Here is a 12670-nt window from a genome sequence, read left to right on the forward strand (position 1 = left end):
TTATCCGTCACGCGTAATGGTGCAGCGAAACTTGATGTCGGCAGCTGATTGCGGCACCTTTGGGCTCGTTTGGTTCGCGGAAAGTATTTTTTCTCTTAGAAATATGATTTCTGGAAATCAGATTCCTAGGAAGAGGATACCTAGGAAAGTACTTTTGGCATGTTTGGTTAACTATGGGAAAGTGACAAATTTCCAAAGTGCTTATGTTTGGTTGACCATCCACTTTTCTAGAAAAGTTATGTATAATTCCTATTATGCCCTTAATAAAAATTAGGTCTTTAATGCCTCTTTAATGCTTCTTTAATGTTGAAGGGTCTTTTTGGAAAAAAATAAAAAAGGAGTGATTCCCACCTCATGGGAAAGTAACTTTCCCATGTTTCTCATGGGAAAGACTTTTCCATGAAATGTGGGAATCATATCTCTCTCATTTGAAAACTCCAACCAAACAAGAGGCATTTCATTACTTTCTCGTTGACCACACTTTCCCCCCTCCTTTTCCTGCGAACCAAACGAGCCCTTTGAGTCATCCATTGTAAGAACATAGCTCATAGCAGTATAGAAGAATGTTTCCTATGTAAGGCAAGTACTGAAGGCCCAGTACATCACCTTAGAAGAAAACTTAATATAGTAAATTCTATAGGAGGAGCTGAGGATCTTCGACCATTCGCTTCTAGAAAACATTAGATAGTTACAGCAGGAGTGTGCTATTTTCCAAATTGGCCGTATATTTCGAGAAGCTGAGTCGCCTCCTTTGCTGCTCATCATTTTCAAAAAAAAATTTGGACCCGTTGTGTACTTGTCCCTCCACCGTTGTAGAATATTTTGTCTCGACGCTGTAGACAATGCTCATGCGAGATTAGTATGAGTGATCGGTTTATCCCGAAAAAAAAAACTTGATGTAGGCCACGCGGCATAGCATGAGAGTTCGAATCATCCTAGTTTTTAGATCATAATGGACGGTCGAGTTGCAATCACAATTCACAGCTGCCTGTGTTTTATAGAACGGTCGTGATACATCCAGCATCGTATATTGTGGGCCTGTATATAGGGACAGGCAGGATGGCGGAAGAGGTCGTCAAGTCAAACGTACTTCACAGTATTTAATCTTCACATTAAAAATTAAAATAATTTATTAAAATCAAATTAAAATGAAAAATATTATTTCACATGTATGGAAATGAATTGGATTCGGGTGATGAGATTGGTACAAAATATTATTTATTATAAGATTGTGATGCAACGCTTTGATTTTAATATTAAAAAATAAAATAATTACTAGAATAAAATTTATATAAAAATTTTATTGCACACCAAATACTTTAGAATATCAAAATTGAACTGAGAAGCTCTCCCTCAATTCTAATGATAATTTTTTCTTCAATGTTTTTAAAAATACAATAGTTTTTAGAGGCCAAAGAGGTGCCAAACCAGTAAGCTAATTGGCATTTTGGTATTTGATATACGTTCTTATCTAATTTTAAACTTTAAATAATAATATTTATAAATAATAAATATATATTATTTATTATATATATACTAAATATGTTATTTAAGATTTTAGATAAAATAAGATAAATTTTTTTCTTTATTAACGGTATAATAAATATTTTATACAACTTTAAATTTTTTAGAAAAAATATTTTAATAAAAAAATTTCGCAAACCAAACTGGTCTTTTATTGTGTTAGCTGGGATTGCCTTTTTCAAAAAAAAAAAAAGCCTCAATAACTCAAAAATATTCCAAAAAAAAGTCCTGTGCTGTATCTTTTGCTCCTTTGAATTGGTAGCAGGGGACGAGCCACTAAATGGAGCAAAGTGAAAAAAAAAAAACTTCTTTTTTCTTTTTTAAGTATTTCTTAGTTAACGTAGCATTGCTCATCAATCTTTATAAATATTTATTCTTCACTTGGATCTGTAGAGGTTCAGCCATTGGGTGTGCCACCTATGCTGGTGGCATTACTTGCTTACTTGCGTAAACTAAATTACTTTGCCAAATTATAATTATCATTGATTCCTTTTTTTTTCACGGCTGAATCATCTTTATTCCAATAAACCATTTCAAAGGAGGCCTCTCTTTTCCAAATTATATGTAAGATTAGTATTAGTATAAACAAAACTAAGTGCATGGATTAATTAATGCCTATCGTGGAAAAATCATGGCATCTAGTGTCAGTTTGACTAATACCAATGAAGATATTCCAGCAACATATGTTCAAGTAAATGATGGAGGAACTTTGATCTAACAACGTCAGGTTGGGTCCCCAACACTAGGAAATTGGGTGATGCACGGCTCTCTTTCTGAATTCCAAGAGTCAATGCTATGGACTCGTGTCGTTCACCCCCAAAAAATCTTACTGTAGAAAATTGATGCCTAGATACATATTGCTTGGAAAAGTAATTTTTACGAGTTTGATTGACCATAAAAAGTCACATTTTAGAGTGGCTTGTGTTTAGTCGAATATTTACTTTTTGAAAAAATTATGTAAAATATCTATTATGTTCTTAATAAAGATAAAAATTTTATTCCATTCTATCTAAAAGGGTACTTTTGAAAAAAAAACTCCAATTCCTAGTAATGAAAATTGGACTTTTTTTTATATCCTGCATAATTTTTTTTGCTATGAAATATGAAAATCTTATTTTTTATTAAAAAACAATTTTTCTATTCTTTTTATAGCCACAGCTAAATATGAGATTGTTTTTAGTTTTTTTATTGACTGCATTTTTTTTAACGAAATAAACGAGACTTATATATGGAGAAATTAATTATTTTATCAGAAGGAAGCAGCCAATTAGTGGGGACTGGGACACAACCGCCCTTATGTCATCCCAAGAGGATAAGTTATTTTCATTATACATATAAAAGTCCATGCGTAGGCCCATCTTTTTAAGGAGGTGTCCAAGATTCATTGGGATAACACTACTTTAAGACTAGAACCCTAACCTCTTGCTTGAAAAGAAAAGGACGAACAATAGAGCTAATGCCCGGGTACGTACAAGCTGACTTGGGGTCAAACATTGGCCAATTTTCTAGTAGATCATCCATGTTTGATTGTTGACAAGTAAATCATGCAGCATATGAAGATCCAGGATATCAGCCTTCATAACAAGAGGTTATCATTTGATGGCTCGAAGATTGAGAAAGTTGTAGGAGTATGGATTATCATCAAATGCCCTACTAGACAAAAATGCCTTTTTTTTTTTGGATAAATTAGATGAAGTAAATTAAACGAGAAAAGATGGAGTTTGAAAATAAAATATTAGAAAATCGGATAGGAAGATTCGTCTAGTAATCTCATAGAGTAGATTCTGTATGGTTTGCCATGTACGATGCCATCCAATCAACAACACTATTAGCTTCCAATGAGCAGCATTAATCTCCAGCAATTCTGTAGAAGTGGATGAATCTTATCCTCAACAAGGAAGGAAATGAGCGAGTCATTTGATAATCATCATGAAGTCATCTTCTAAATAAAATTGTGAAGCATGTAGTGTGTAAACAACATAATTTTGATCTTTCCATGCCGCCTGCAACCCAATCATTGGAACTATGAATCAAATATTCTAACAAAATCTATCGCTATAAAAATATCACTAGCACTGCGGATGACAAAAGCTGCTCCACCTAAATTATTTCTCTCTACTATAATACCATCAAAATTGATCTTGAGGAAGTAAGAGGGTAGTGGCTCCTAAGAAAAACATATTATTTAGAGAGACACAGAGACTACGAAAAAAAGAGAGTCATAAATTGCTTCTACTGTCAAAGATCTTTCTGCAACAGCCGCCTTAAGATATTCATAAGCCTGGGTGGGCGCTTTCAGAAAAATTAGCCTAGCACTCTGCATATCTCGGAAGATGATCATTTCCTACCAACCAAATATTAAAAGCAATATAACAAGCTACAATTGCTTTCTCCCTACAAGCATTATTGAATAATATCTCTCTGATAATGCAAAGGAACTCCTCAACTTAATTTTCCAAGTTTTAGGGTTCCGTTTTTTATTGCTGGGATCACAGCCGTTCATCATGCTGTTCTCTCAAGCCTACATGCACGATGCCTGATGAATCCTATTATGTATCACGATTCAGACCAGGGAGGGCTTTAATCTGGGCGGCCAACTGGAGCACGACAAGAACTTGGGCCGGCCCTGGGAGGGTTCATTCAAAGCTTGTACCGGCCCAGGGTAGAGAATTCAAAACCGATAAAAATTTCGGGTCGGGCATGGGTTGAGATGCCTGGGAACCCGACTACCTGAAACCGACATTGTTAAATAAATTAAACTATTAAATAAAATTCTATATAATATCTACCAATCGAGGGTGCCCATCCGTCCGTCATCCTCTTCTTTCTTTCGATTCTAGGGTTTCGTCCGGCTCGTCCTTTACCCCCTTGCTGTCTTTGATCCCAAGGATTTTGATTCGGCGTTCGGATCGATCGATCGATTCTTGATTCCTTTCGCAGAAGAAGGGAGGGATGTACAACGGAATCGGGCTGACGACCCCGCGGGGGTCGGGCACCAACGGCTACATCCAGACCAACAAGTTCTTCGTCAAGCCGAAGGCCGTCCCCGCCAGGGCTGACGCCTCCTATGACGGCGCCGGCGCTCTCCCGGAGGGCGCCGTCCGGAAGCCCAACAAGGACATCCTCGAGCACGACCGCAAGCGCCAGATCCAGCTCCGCCTCCTCGTCCTCCAGGAAACCCTAGCCGATCAGGGCTACACGGAGGACGAGATCGCCGAGAAGCTCCAGGAAACGCAGAAGAACCTGGAGGCTGAAGCGGCCGCCGCCGCCGCTGATGTACGTAGCGGTGCTCCTCCTCTCCCCGGCAAGAGGTTTTGATCTCTCTCTTCTATTTCTGTCTGTTGCTTTCTTGTTTATGTTGCCATCTTTGATTATTCATAAAATTTTGGGGCGGGAGGTCGTTTCTCTGGTTCACCAACCTAGGGTTTTAATGCTTTCCACCAAGATCCCTAAGCTTAGAAAACAAGAAAAAAGGTGTTGATTGGGTCTCTTTTTTTTTCATTTTAATGAATGTCAAGTCTATAATTGAGTTGCTGATGACAATCAAAGAGTTCTCGTTTCAGAACAATATACCCTCAGGTTCATGCCTTTAAAATATGTTGGAAGTCTATAGCATCATCTTGTTTCTGGTTTTATTAGGCACTGGCAAACTTCTTTCTGGCTAATTTTGATCGGCATATATGAAGACTTCGGAGAAGTGTATCTGAACATCTATATCTGTTTTGAATAACAATAATTCTAGATCACGGTCCGTTTCATATTGTAATTGTATTATATTTAAACTTTGTTGATATGGGTTAAATACGTCTTTGGTCGGCAGGATGAATCTGTAAGTTTCTGGTGGGTCACAGTTTGGTTCATTTGGTACATGCATATGGTAGACAGATTGTAATCAAGGTATGCATGTTAAATATTTTTGTTCAATGGACATGGTAACAATATGCCAGTGGGGGTGAGTGGACAACTGTAGATACGTTGAGATCATGCTCCATACTCTGTCTTATTTTGTGTATATAGTTGCAGATTGGTTGGACGTGCACATGCACAGACAGAGAGAGAGAGAGAGAGATGGCTAGGAACCAAAAATGGATGGGTGGGAATGGTTAAAACCTATGCTTAGCTTCAGGTAGTTGTCGGTTAAGGAATATCAATAACTAATTGAGCATGAAGAATTTAGACAACGTGATTAGAGGGCCAAGTTGCCTTATGTACATTGGTTTAGTTATTTAAATAAAGCTATGTTTCAGGTCATTCTAGCTATGTGCTAATGTTGTCCTACATCCCTAAATGGGGAGAGAGATAGGTTTCTCATGAGGGGAGTGATCAATTTCATTGTAGTTAGAGCATGTGGATGCATTATGACTAAAGAATTGGCAAGCCTTGTGGATGATAAGGATGCTAGGTTAAGGAATCAGATTAAGAGTGAAAATACTTTTACCCAAGTACCTTCAAGAGTGGTCTGTGTGCTTGGAGAGGCATTATCAAGGTACTGAGAAGCTTGAAGGAAGATTTTAGTGCCTTTTTAGTAAATGCAATAATACAGGCTTGCTGGATGATGTAGATGTTGGATTCTCTTATCTGCCTCTCATACAGCAAGAGTCATGCCTTTCCTTCACGTCTTGGGAAAGGAAGGATGTGAGCTGGTGGTTGTTAATCTTACTTATAGTGGGAATTTAGTGTTACAACATTTTTGCTCATTGGAAAAATGCTTTGTAGAGAAGACTTAGATAAGACAAATTAATACGGATGTCATGCATCCTATGCTAGGATGTTTGATGTTTAAGTTGATTTATAAGAGTTGTGGTGCATGTTATGTGCCAAAATAGGTCAGGGATGACATTTGGCAATTTCTCATTTGTCCTTGTATAACACTTTGGAGACCCATATTTTCCCCTGAATAACTTTGTTTGGAATGTATGATTATCATGTTATCATGCACTCTAATCAATCTTTACAAATGTTGGGTTGATATTCTGGAGTGCATGCTCTTTTTTTCATTTTAAGTTTTGATATAAGACCTTGTCTTGCCCCTATTGCTGTCTTTCTCTAGGGTATCCATGGCTCAACAAGTGTAAACACAAAACATTAATCCTTTTCCATTTTTATGTCTTTATTAGACAAGGTCTGTAGGATACCTGACATGAGGTAGTGCTCTCTCAGATATTTGTTAACTCCCCAAATCTTGGTGAAGGTTTAATGCTAGGTCTCTTGGCAGCAATAGTTTTTACCAACTTTTTATGCTGGCACCATAAGAACATTATTCCTTTTCTTTTCATTCTCTCATTATGATATATTTTGCAATATATCACCAACTTTTTGCAATATGGAGTTGTCCTCCCTCTTCCGTTCTTCTCGGCTTCCATGGTAGTTCTTATGACCTCTGCTCTCACTCTCTCTCCTTCTCTCCCCTTCTACTAAACCAACACTAGTAGATTTCGATTCCCGTACACCAGCAGATGGGCGACCATGTACAGCCTCTCTCCTTTTCTTTGCTTCCTGGCTTCCATGGTCATCAATGTCCTTCCTATCTTGCCTTGATTCAAACTGGTTAGTTCTTTCAGCCTTCTTTGGAATATCTGAGTATTCTCTCTTAATACTGTCATTACCATTTTGACGCTCACTTCCAGCATTTCTGTTATTATCCCGCCTGCCTGTTTTTCTCCTATCCTGCTTCACGGGCCTATTGCTATTATCAGAATTTGTGTCACTGCTATAGTAAGAGCTCTGGCTTCCACTGTCATCAGTCACTGAATCTTGCTTCTGTTTAGATTTACTGTATTTCACAACTTGATTGCCAGCAGTTTCCTTGCCACTATCAGTATAGGAGCTCTCATCATCAGTATCATGCCTTCTCCCCATTCTCCTGTTACCACGTGTTTTCCCTTCAGCAACCTTCCTTGATCTAACATGATGAGATTCATGAGAAGCACTATGTTTTCTGCTCTTATTTTTCTTTTCACTGTCAGAGTCAAAATCATAATTCATATGCCATCTGCTTAGTTTGCTATTCTCCATCCCTTTTTTTAGGTTCTTTTCATCTTCAGTATCATAATCTGGATCCTCAGAATCATGTCTCCTTCTGTTTTTCTCATGTTTCTTGAGATTGATGGCAATTTTCTTTTCACTGTCAGTATCTGAGTCATTGGTCTTGCGTCTTTTGCTGGATTCACCATGTTTCCCCATCCCCTTTGTTCTCCTTTTCTTTTCATCATCAGTATCATATTCTGAATCTTCAGAATCATGCCTTCTTCTGCTTTTTCCATGTTTCCTATAATTGATGGCATTTTTCTTTCGATCGTCAGATTCAGAGTCGCTGCTCTTGTACCTTCCAATGGGTCTGCGATGTTTGTCTGCTTGCTTTCTGCTTTTCTCATCATCATCAGTTTCTGGTTCCGAATCATCAGAGTCGTGTCTCTTATTTTTTGTCCATTGCCTCCCCACATGTTTTTTCTTGTCCTGAGCATTTCTGTCTGAATCTGAATCAGAGTCATGTCTCTTATTTTTTGTCCATTGCCTCCCCACAAGTTTTTTCTTGTCCTGAGCATTTCTGTCTGAATCTGCATCAGTATCATGCCTCCTATGTTTCTTGACATATTTCTCTGGTTCTCTTCTGGCATTTTCCTCCTCAGATTCACTGTCAGAATCTGATGATGAGTCACTAACAGAATCGGAATCATCAGTTTGCTGATTTTCATTCTTCTTTTCTTGCATTTTGAAACCCCTTTTTTTGTCCTTCTGACTGCTTGGGACATCAGAATCATGTCTGCGTGCACTTTTTCCAAGCCGCTTCTTGCTCCGGACATCAGAATCATCTTCAGAATCATGTCTGCGCACACTTTTTCCATGTTTCCTCTTTTCCAATTCAATACTTCTACTGCTATCACTATCGGAACCATCCTTGTATTTTCCCTTTCTGATATCTTTGTCATGGTGCTTCAGCTCATCATTTGGAGACCTCCTGCCTTCATTGTTCTTCTTTTCCTTCTCGTTTATGTCCTTCAGACCTTTCTCACTTCCGAATCTTTCCACCACCTGTTTTTTCCTCTTACTATCCACATGGCTGTCATCATATTTTTCCTGTTGCCTGTCAGAGTCCTTTGGATTCGTTTTATGCTCTTGATATTTCTCATCAACAAGTTCTCCAGGCTCTAAGTCACTTTCTTTGTCCTGCTGATTTTCTTCTTGTTGTTCATGTTCAGATGATTTCTTCCTGTCTTCTATCTTAAGAGCTGCTCTCAAAGTTTCAAGTTGTTTCTCCTTAAGTGCAGCAATATGATGGGTCTGTGTATCTGTAAACCTAAAACATAATAATACCATAAGTAAAACTGGTTAAACCTTAAAATATAGTTAACACCTACAATACAACATCCAAATAGGAACTTTCAGCTTATTCAGCCCTATCTTTCTTTTAAGCAAGATTGAAAAGTAACTACTGAAACAGAAGCTTTAAAAGAACTCAGGGCACACATAAACATTCAGATACTTATGGCACATTAACAAGCATAATGTCACTTATGGCACATTATGTTTTCATATTGTGTGCTCCTTTTTACCAACCAAGGTTTAGAGTACAAGTACACATTCTCATAGTCACCACAGTTATCAACATAGAATCTGGTGTGGGAAAAAAATAAAGAAGTCAGACGGGAAATGATGACAGAAAAAAAATCATAATGTCAGAAATGAGATATGCTATGTTAATATAGGCAGAAAATTGTATATATCAAAAAAAATCTATACGATGATATGAAACTATGACGATTCTAGTTTATGTATCAGTTTCTCATTGTTTTCTTGTGCTCAGCGAAGTTTGGTAAATTTCATATATACGATTTTATATGGATATTTGTAAAGTCTCCTTATAATAACACTCTCCACATGCTCTGATGTGAGAAAAAAGATGCATAAAATGATATTATAAGGGTGTTTTTATCAAGTCCCTTTCAACCATTGATCCCGGTTTATAATAATATACAAAAAGTCCCTTTTCCAACAGGTATCTTGTAGGAGTTCTCATTCACATGTAATACAAAAGTGGGAAACCCAAATTCTGCCCTTCATAAAACAAATGCTTTGCACCAGTTTCTCAGTTCAGTTTCCCAAGAAACCCTTCTCAATGTGGAAATCATCCCAGCATCTATGCACATAATGGTACCTTACTGATAGGTTAGGGACCAGTACATTACATGGAAATACAAGGATGGTTCCGATAGTGATAGCAGTAGAAGTATTGAATTGGAAAAGAGGAAACATGGAAAAAGTGTGCGCAGACATGATTCTGATGTCCGGAGCAAGAAGCGGCTTGGAAAAAGTGCACGCAGACATGATTCTGATGTCCCAAGCAGTCAGAAGGACAAAAAAAGGGGTTTCAAAATGCAAGGAAAGAAGAATGAAAATCAGCAAACTGATGATTCCGATTCTGTTAGTGACTCATCATCAGATTCTGACAGTGAATCTGAGGAGGAAAATGCCAGAAGAGAACCAGAGAAATATGTCAAGAAAAATAGGAGGCATGATACTGATTCAGATTCAGACAGAAATGCTCAGGACAAGCAAAAACTAGTGGGGAGGCAATGGACAAAAAATAAGAGACATGACTCTGATTCAGATTCAGACAGAAATGCTCAGGACAAGAAAAAACATGTGGGGAGGCAATGGACAAAAAATAAGAGACACGACTCTGATGATTCGGAACCAGAAACTGATGATGATGAGAAAAGCAGAAAGCAAGCAGACAAACATCGCAGACCCATTGGAAGGTACAAGAGCAGCGACTCTGAATCTGACGATCGAAAGAAAAATGCCATCAATTATAGGAAACATGGAAAAAGCAGAAGAAGGCATGATTCTGAAGATTCAGAATATGATACTGATGATGAAAAGAAAAGGAGAACAAAGGGGACGGGGAAACATGGTGAATCCAGCAAAAGACGCAAGACCAATGACTCAGACACTGACAGTGAAAAGAAAATTGCCATCAATCTCAAGAAACATGAGAACAACAGAAGGAGACATGATTCTGAGGATCCAGATTATGATACTGAAGATGAAAAGAACCTAAAAAAAGGGATGGAGAGTAGCAAACTAAGCAGATGGCATATGAATTATGATTTTGACTCTGACAGTGAAAAGAAAAATAAGAGCAGAAAACATAGTGCTTCTCATGAATCTCATCATGTTAGATCAAGGAAGGTTGCTGAAGGGAAAACACGTGGTAACAGGAGAATGGGGAGAAGGCATGATACTGATGATGAGAGCTCCTATACTGATAGTGGTAATGAAACTGCTGACAATCAAGTTGTGAAATACAGTAATTCTAAACAGAAGCAAGATTCAGTGACTGATGACAGTGGAAGCCAGAGCTCTTACCATAGCAGTGACACAAATTCTGATAATAGCAATAGGCCCGTGAAGCAGGATAGGAGAAAAACAGGCAGGCGGGATAATAACAGAAATGCTGGAAGTGAGCGTCAAAATGGTAATGACAGTATTAAGAGAGAATACTCAGATATTCCAAAGAAGGCTGAAAGAACTAACCAGTTTGAATCAAGGCAAGATAGGAAGGACATTGATGACCATGGAAGCCAGGAAGCAAAGAAAAGGAGAGAGGCTGTACATGGTCGCCCATCTGCTGGTGTACGGGAATCGAAATCTACTAGTGTTGGTTTAGTAGAAGGGGAGAGAAGGAGAGAGAGTGAGAGCAGAGGTCATAAGAACTACCATGGAAGCCGAGAAGAACGGAAGAGGGAGGACAACTCCATATTGCAAAAAGTTGGTGATAAACGGGCATTAGAAGAACATGTAAATGAAGATAAGTATGGTAGCAGAAGGTACAGTAAAGATGAGCAGAGCTATGATGGTGCTAAGAGGAGAAGATATGAAGATTCTCGGCAGCACCGAAGGCATGATAGGTATGACCATCGTTCCACTGAAGATGCGGGCCGGCGCAGGCACTGATGCGCCTGTTCTTGTACCTGAAATGGTGAGCATTATTTTGCTTACACTTCCCAGAAAATCTTAATGTGGTCTGACCAGAATTTCCAACCATCTCAAATGGTTGCACCTTTTTAATCATAATTTAAGAAATGGTGAACATTATTATTTGCTTCCTAGAAAATATAATGTGGTCTGACCTGAATTTCCCAAATGGTTGCACCTTTTCAATCATAACTCAACAAATAAGAATCAATTGTCCGTGGCATGCAAAATGAAGTGTTATTGTATCATTCACTCCAAAAAAACAGAATGTATAATTTTATCATGAATAGTACATCTACATGTAGATGGCTGTCTTATCGTAAGAAATGCTGCTTTTTGCTTGGTTCTCTTTTGCATGGACAATCTGGCCGCAATCTTGATGTGATGTATGATCTGCAAAAGGAATTACATACAATTCAGTTGAAATAGCGATTGGAGCTTCTTCTGCAACATATTTTTATTTTAGGAAAGAAGAAATATATGAATTATGAGAAACATCTCCTGAGAGCTATGGAGTTTTACTTGCCGGTGTAGCTTTCTTGTATTCCGTATCTGAAGATAGAGCTGTTTTGGAGAAGGCAGCCCCATCAAACTATATTTAAGGCTTTCTATCTTTCTCGTATGCAATATGATTGCTCTAGCTGAATTTCTAACATTTTATTTTATTTTCCTCTTGTAGGTGAGGCATGGCTTGTGGTAGAGAATGAGCTTTGAAGCGTAAAATTCTGATGGCGTCTTTGGTTATGTACTTGATGTTGTAGTGGCTGCAAACCTGTTCCTGGCAGCACAAAAATAATTAAAACTTGATTAGGGTGTTCCATAATATGCTTGCACTTGCAACCATGTAATGGGGTCTAACTTGATTATGGTGTTCCATAATATGCTCGCACTTGCAATCAGGTAATGTTCTAGGTTTCCTTCAATGAGTATTTTATCCGAATTACCATTAAGATTCACTATATGCCTGTGGCAGAACTGGTTCAGGAATACCATGTTTGTTAAAAGCAGCATGTTTCCTTTTTCTTTTTTTGTTGTTGATGGTATCCTTTACTTTGCCTATGTTGGCCGCTTTTGGAATTTTTAGGTGGGCTGTGTTCAAGGTTTTGCTAAATCCAAGCATTAATAGATTTTAGTGTTTTCAGCCGACACTTTTAACTGCTCGTGCAGG

The 12670-nt window shown here is 38.0% G+C and overlaps 2 protein-coding genes across 2 annotated transcripts; one reads left to right on the plus strand and one right to left on the minus strand.

The window, feature by feature from the left end:
• The first annotated feature begins 4310 nt into the window (after positions 1 to 4310).
• On the plus strand, positions 4311 to 12401 carry LOC120111392 (uncharacterized). Its single transcript, XM_039128440.2, has 3 exons — positions 4311 to 4839; positions 9691 to 11506; positions 12182 to 12401. Exons 1-2 carry the CDS (start codon positions 4477 to 4479, stop codon positions 11479 to 11481), a joined length of 2154 nt encoding a protein of 717 aa, XP_038984368.2. The 5' UTR covers positions 4311 to 4476; the 3' UTR covers positions 11482 to 11506; positions 12182 to 12401.
• LOC120111306 (uncharacterized) lies at positions 4768 to 9205 on the minus strand. Its single transcript, XM_039128021.3, has one exon. The coding sequence runs from the start codon at positions 8839 to 8841 to the stop codon at positions 6808 to 6810; it is 2034 nt and encodes a 677-aa protein (XP_038983949.2). The 5' UTR covers positions 8842 to 9205; the 3' UTR covers positions 4768 to 6807.
• Positions 12402 to 12670: the final 269 nt, after the last annotated feature.

Source organism: Phoenix dactylifera, chromosome 11 (genome assembly GCF_051530095.1).
Source record: "Phoenix dactylifera cultivar Ajwa chromosome 11, Ajwa_hap1_PhDact_Kaust_v1.1, whole genome shotgun sequence".
NCBI lineage: Eukaryota > Viridiplantae > Streptophyta > Magnoliopsida > Arecales > Arecaceae > Phoenix > Phoenix dactylifera.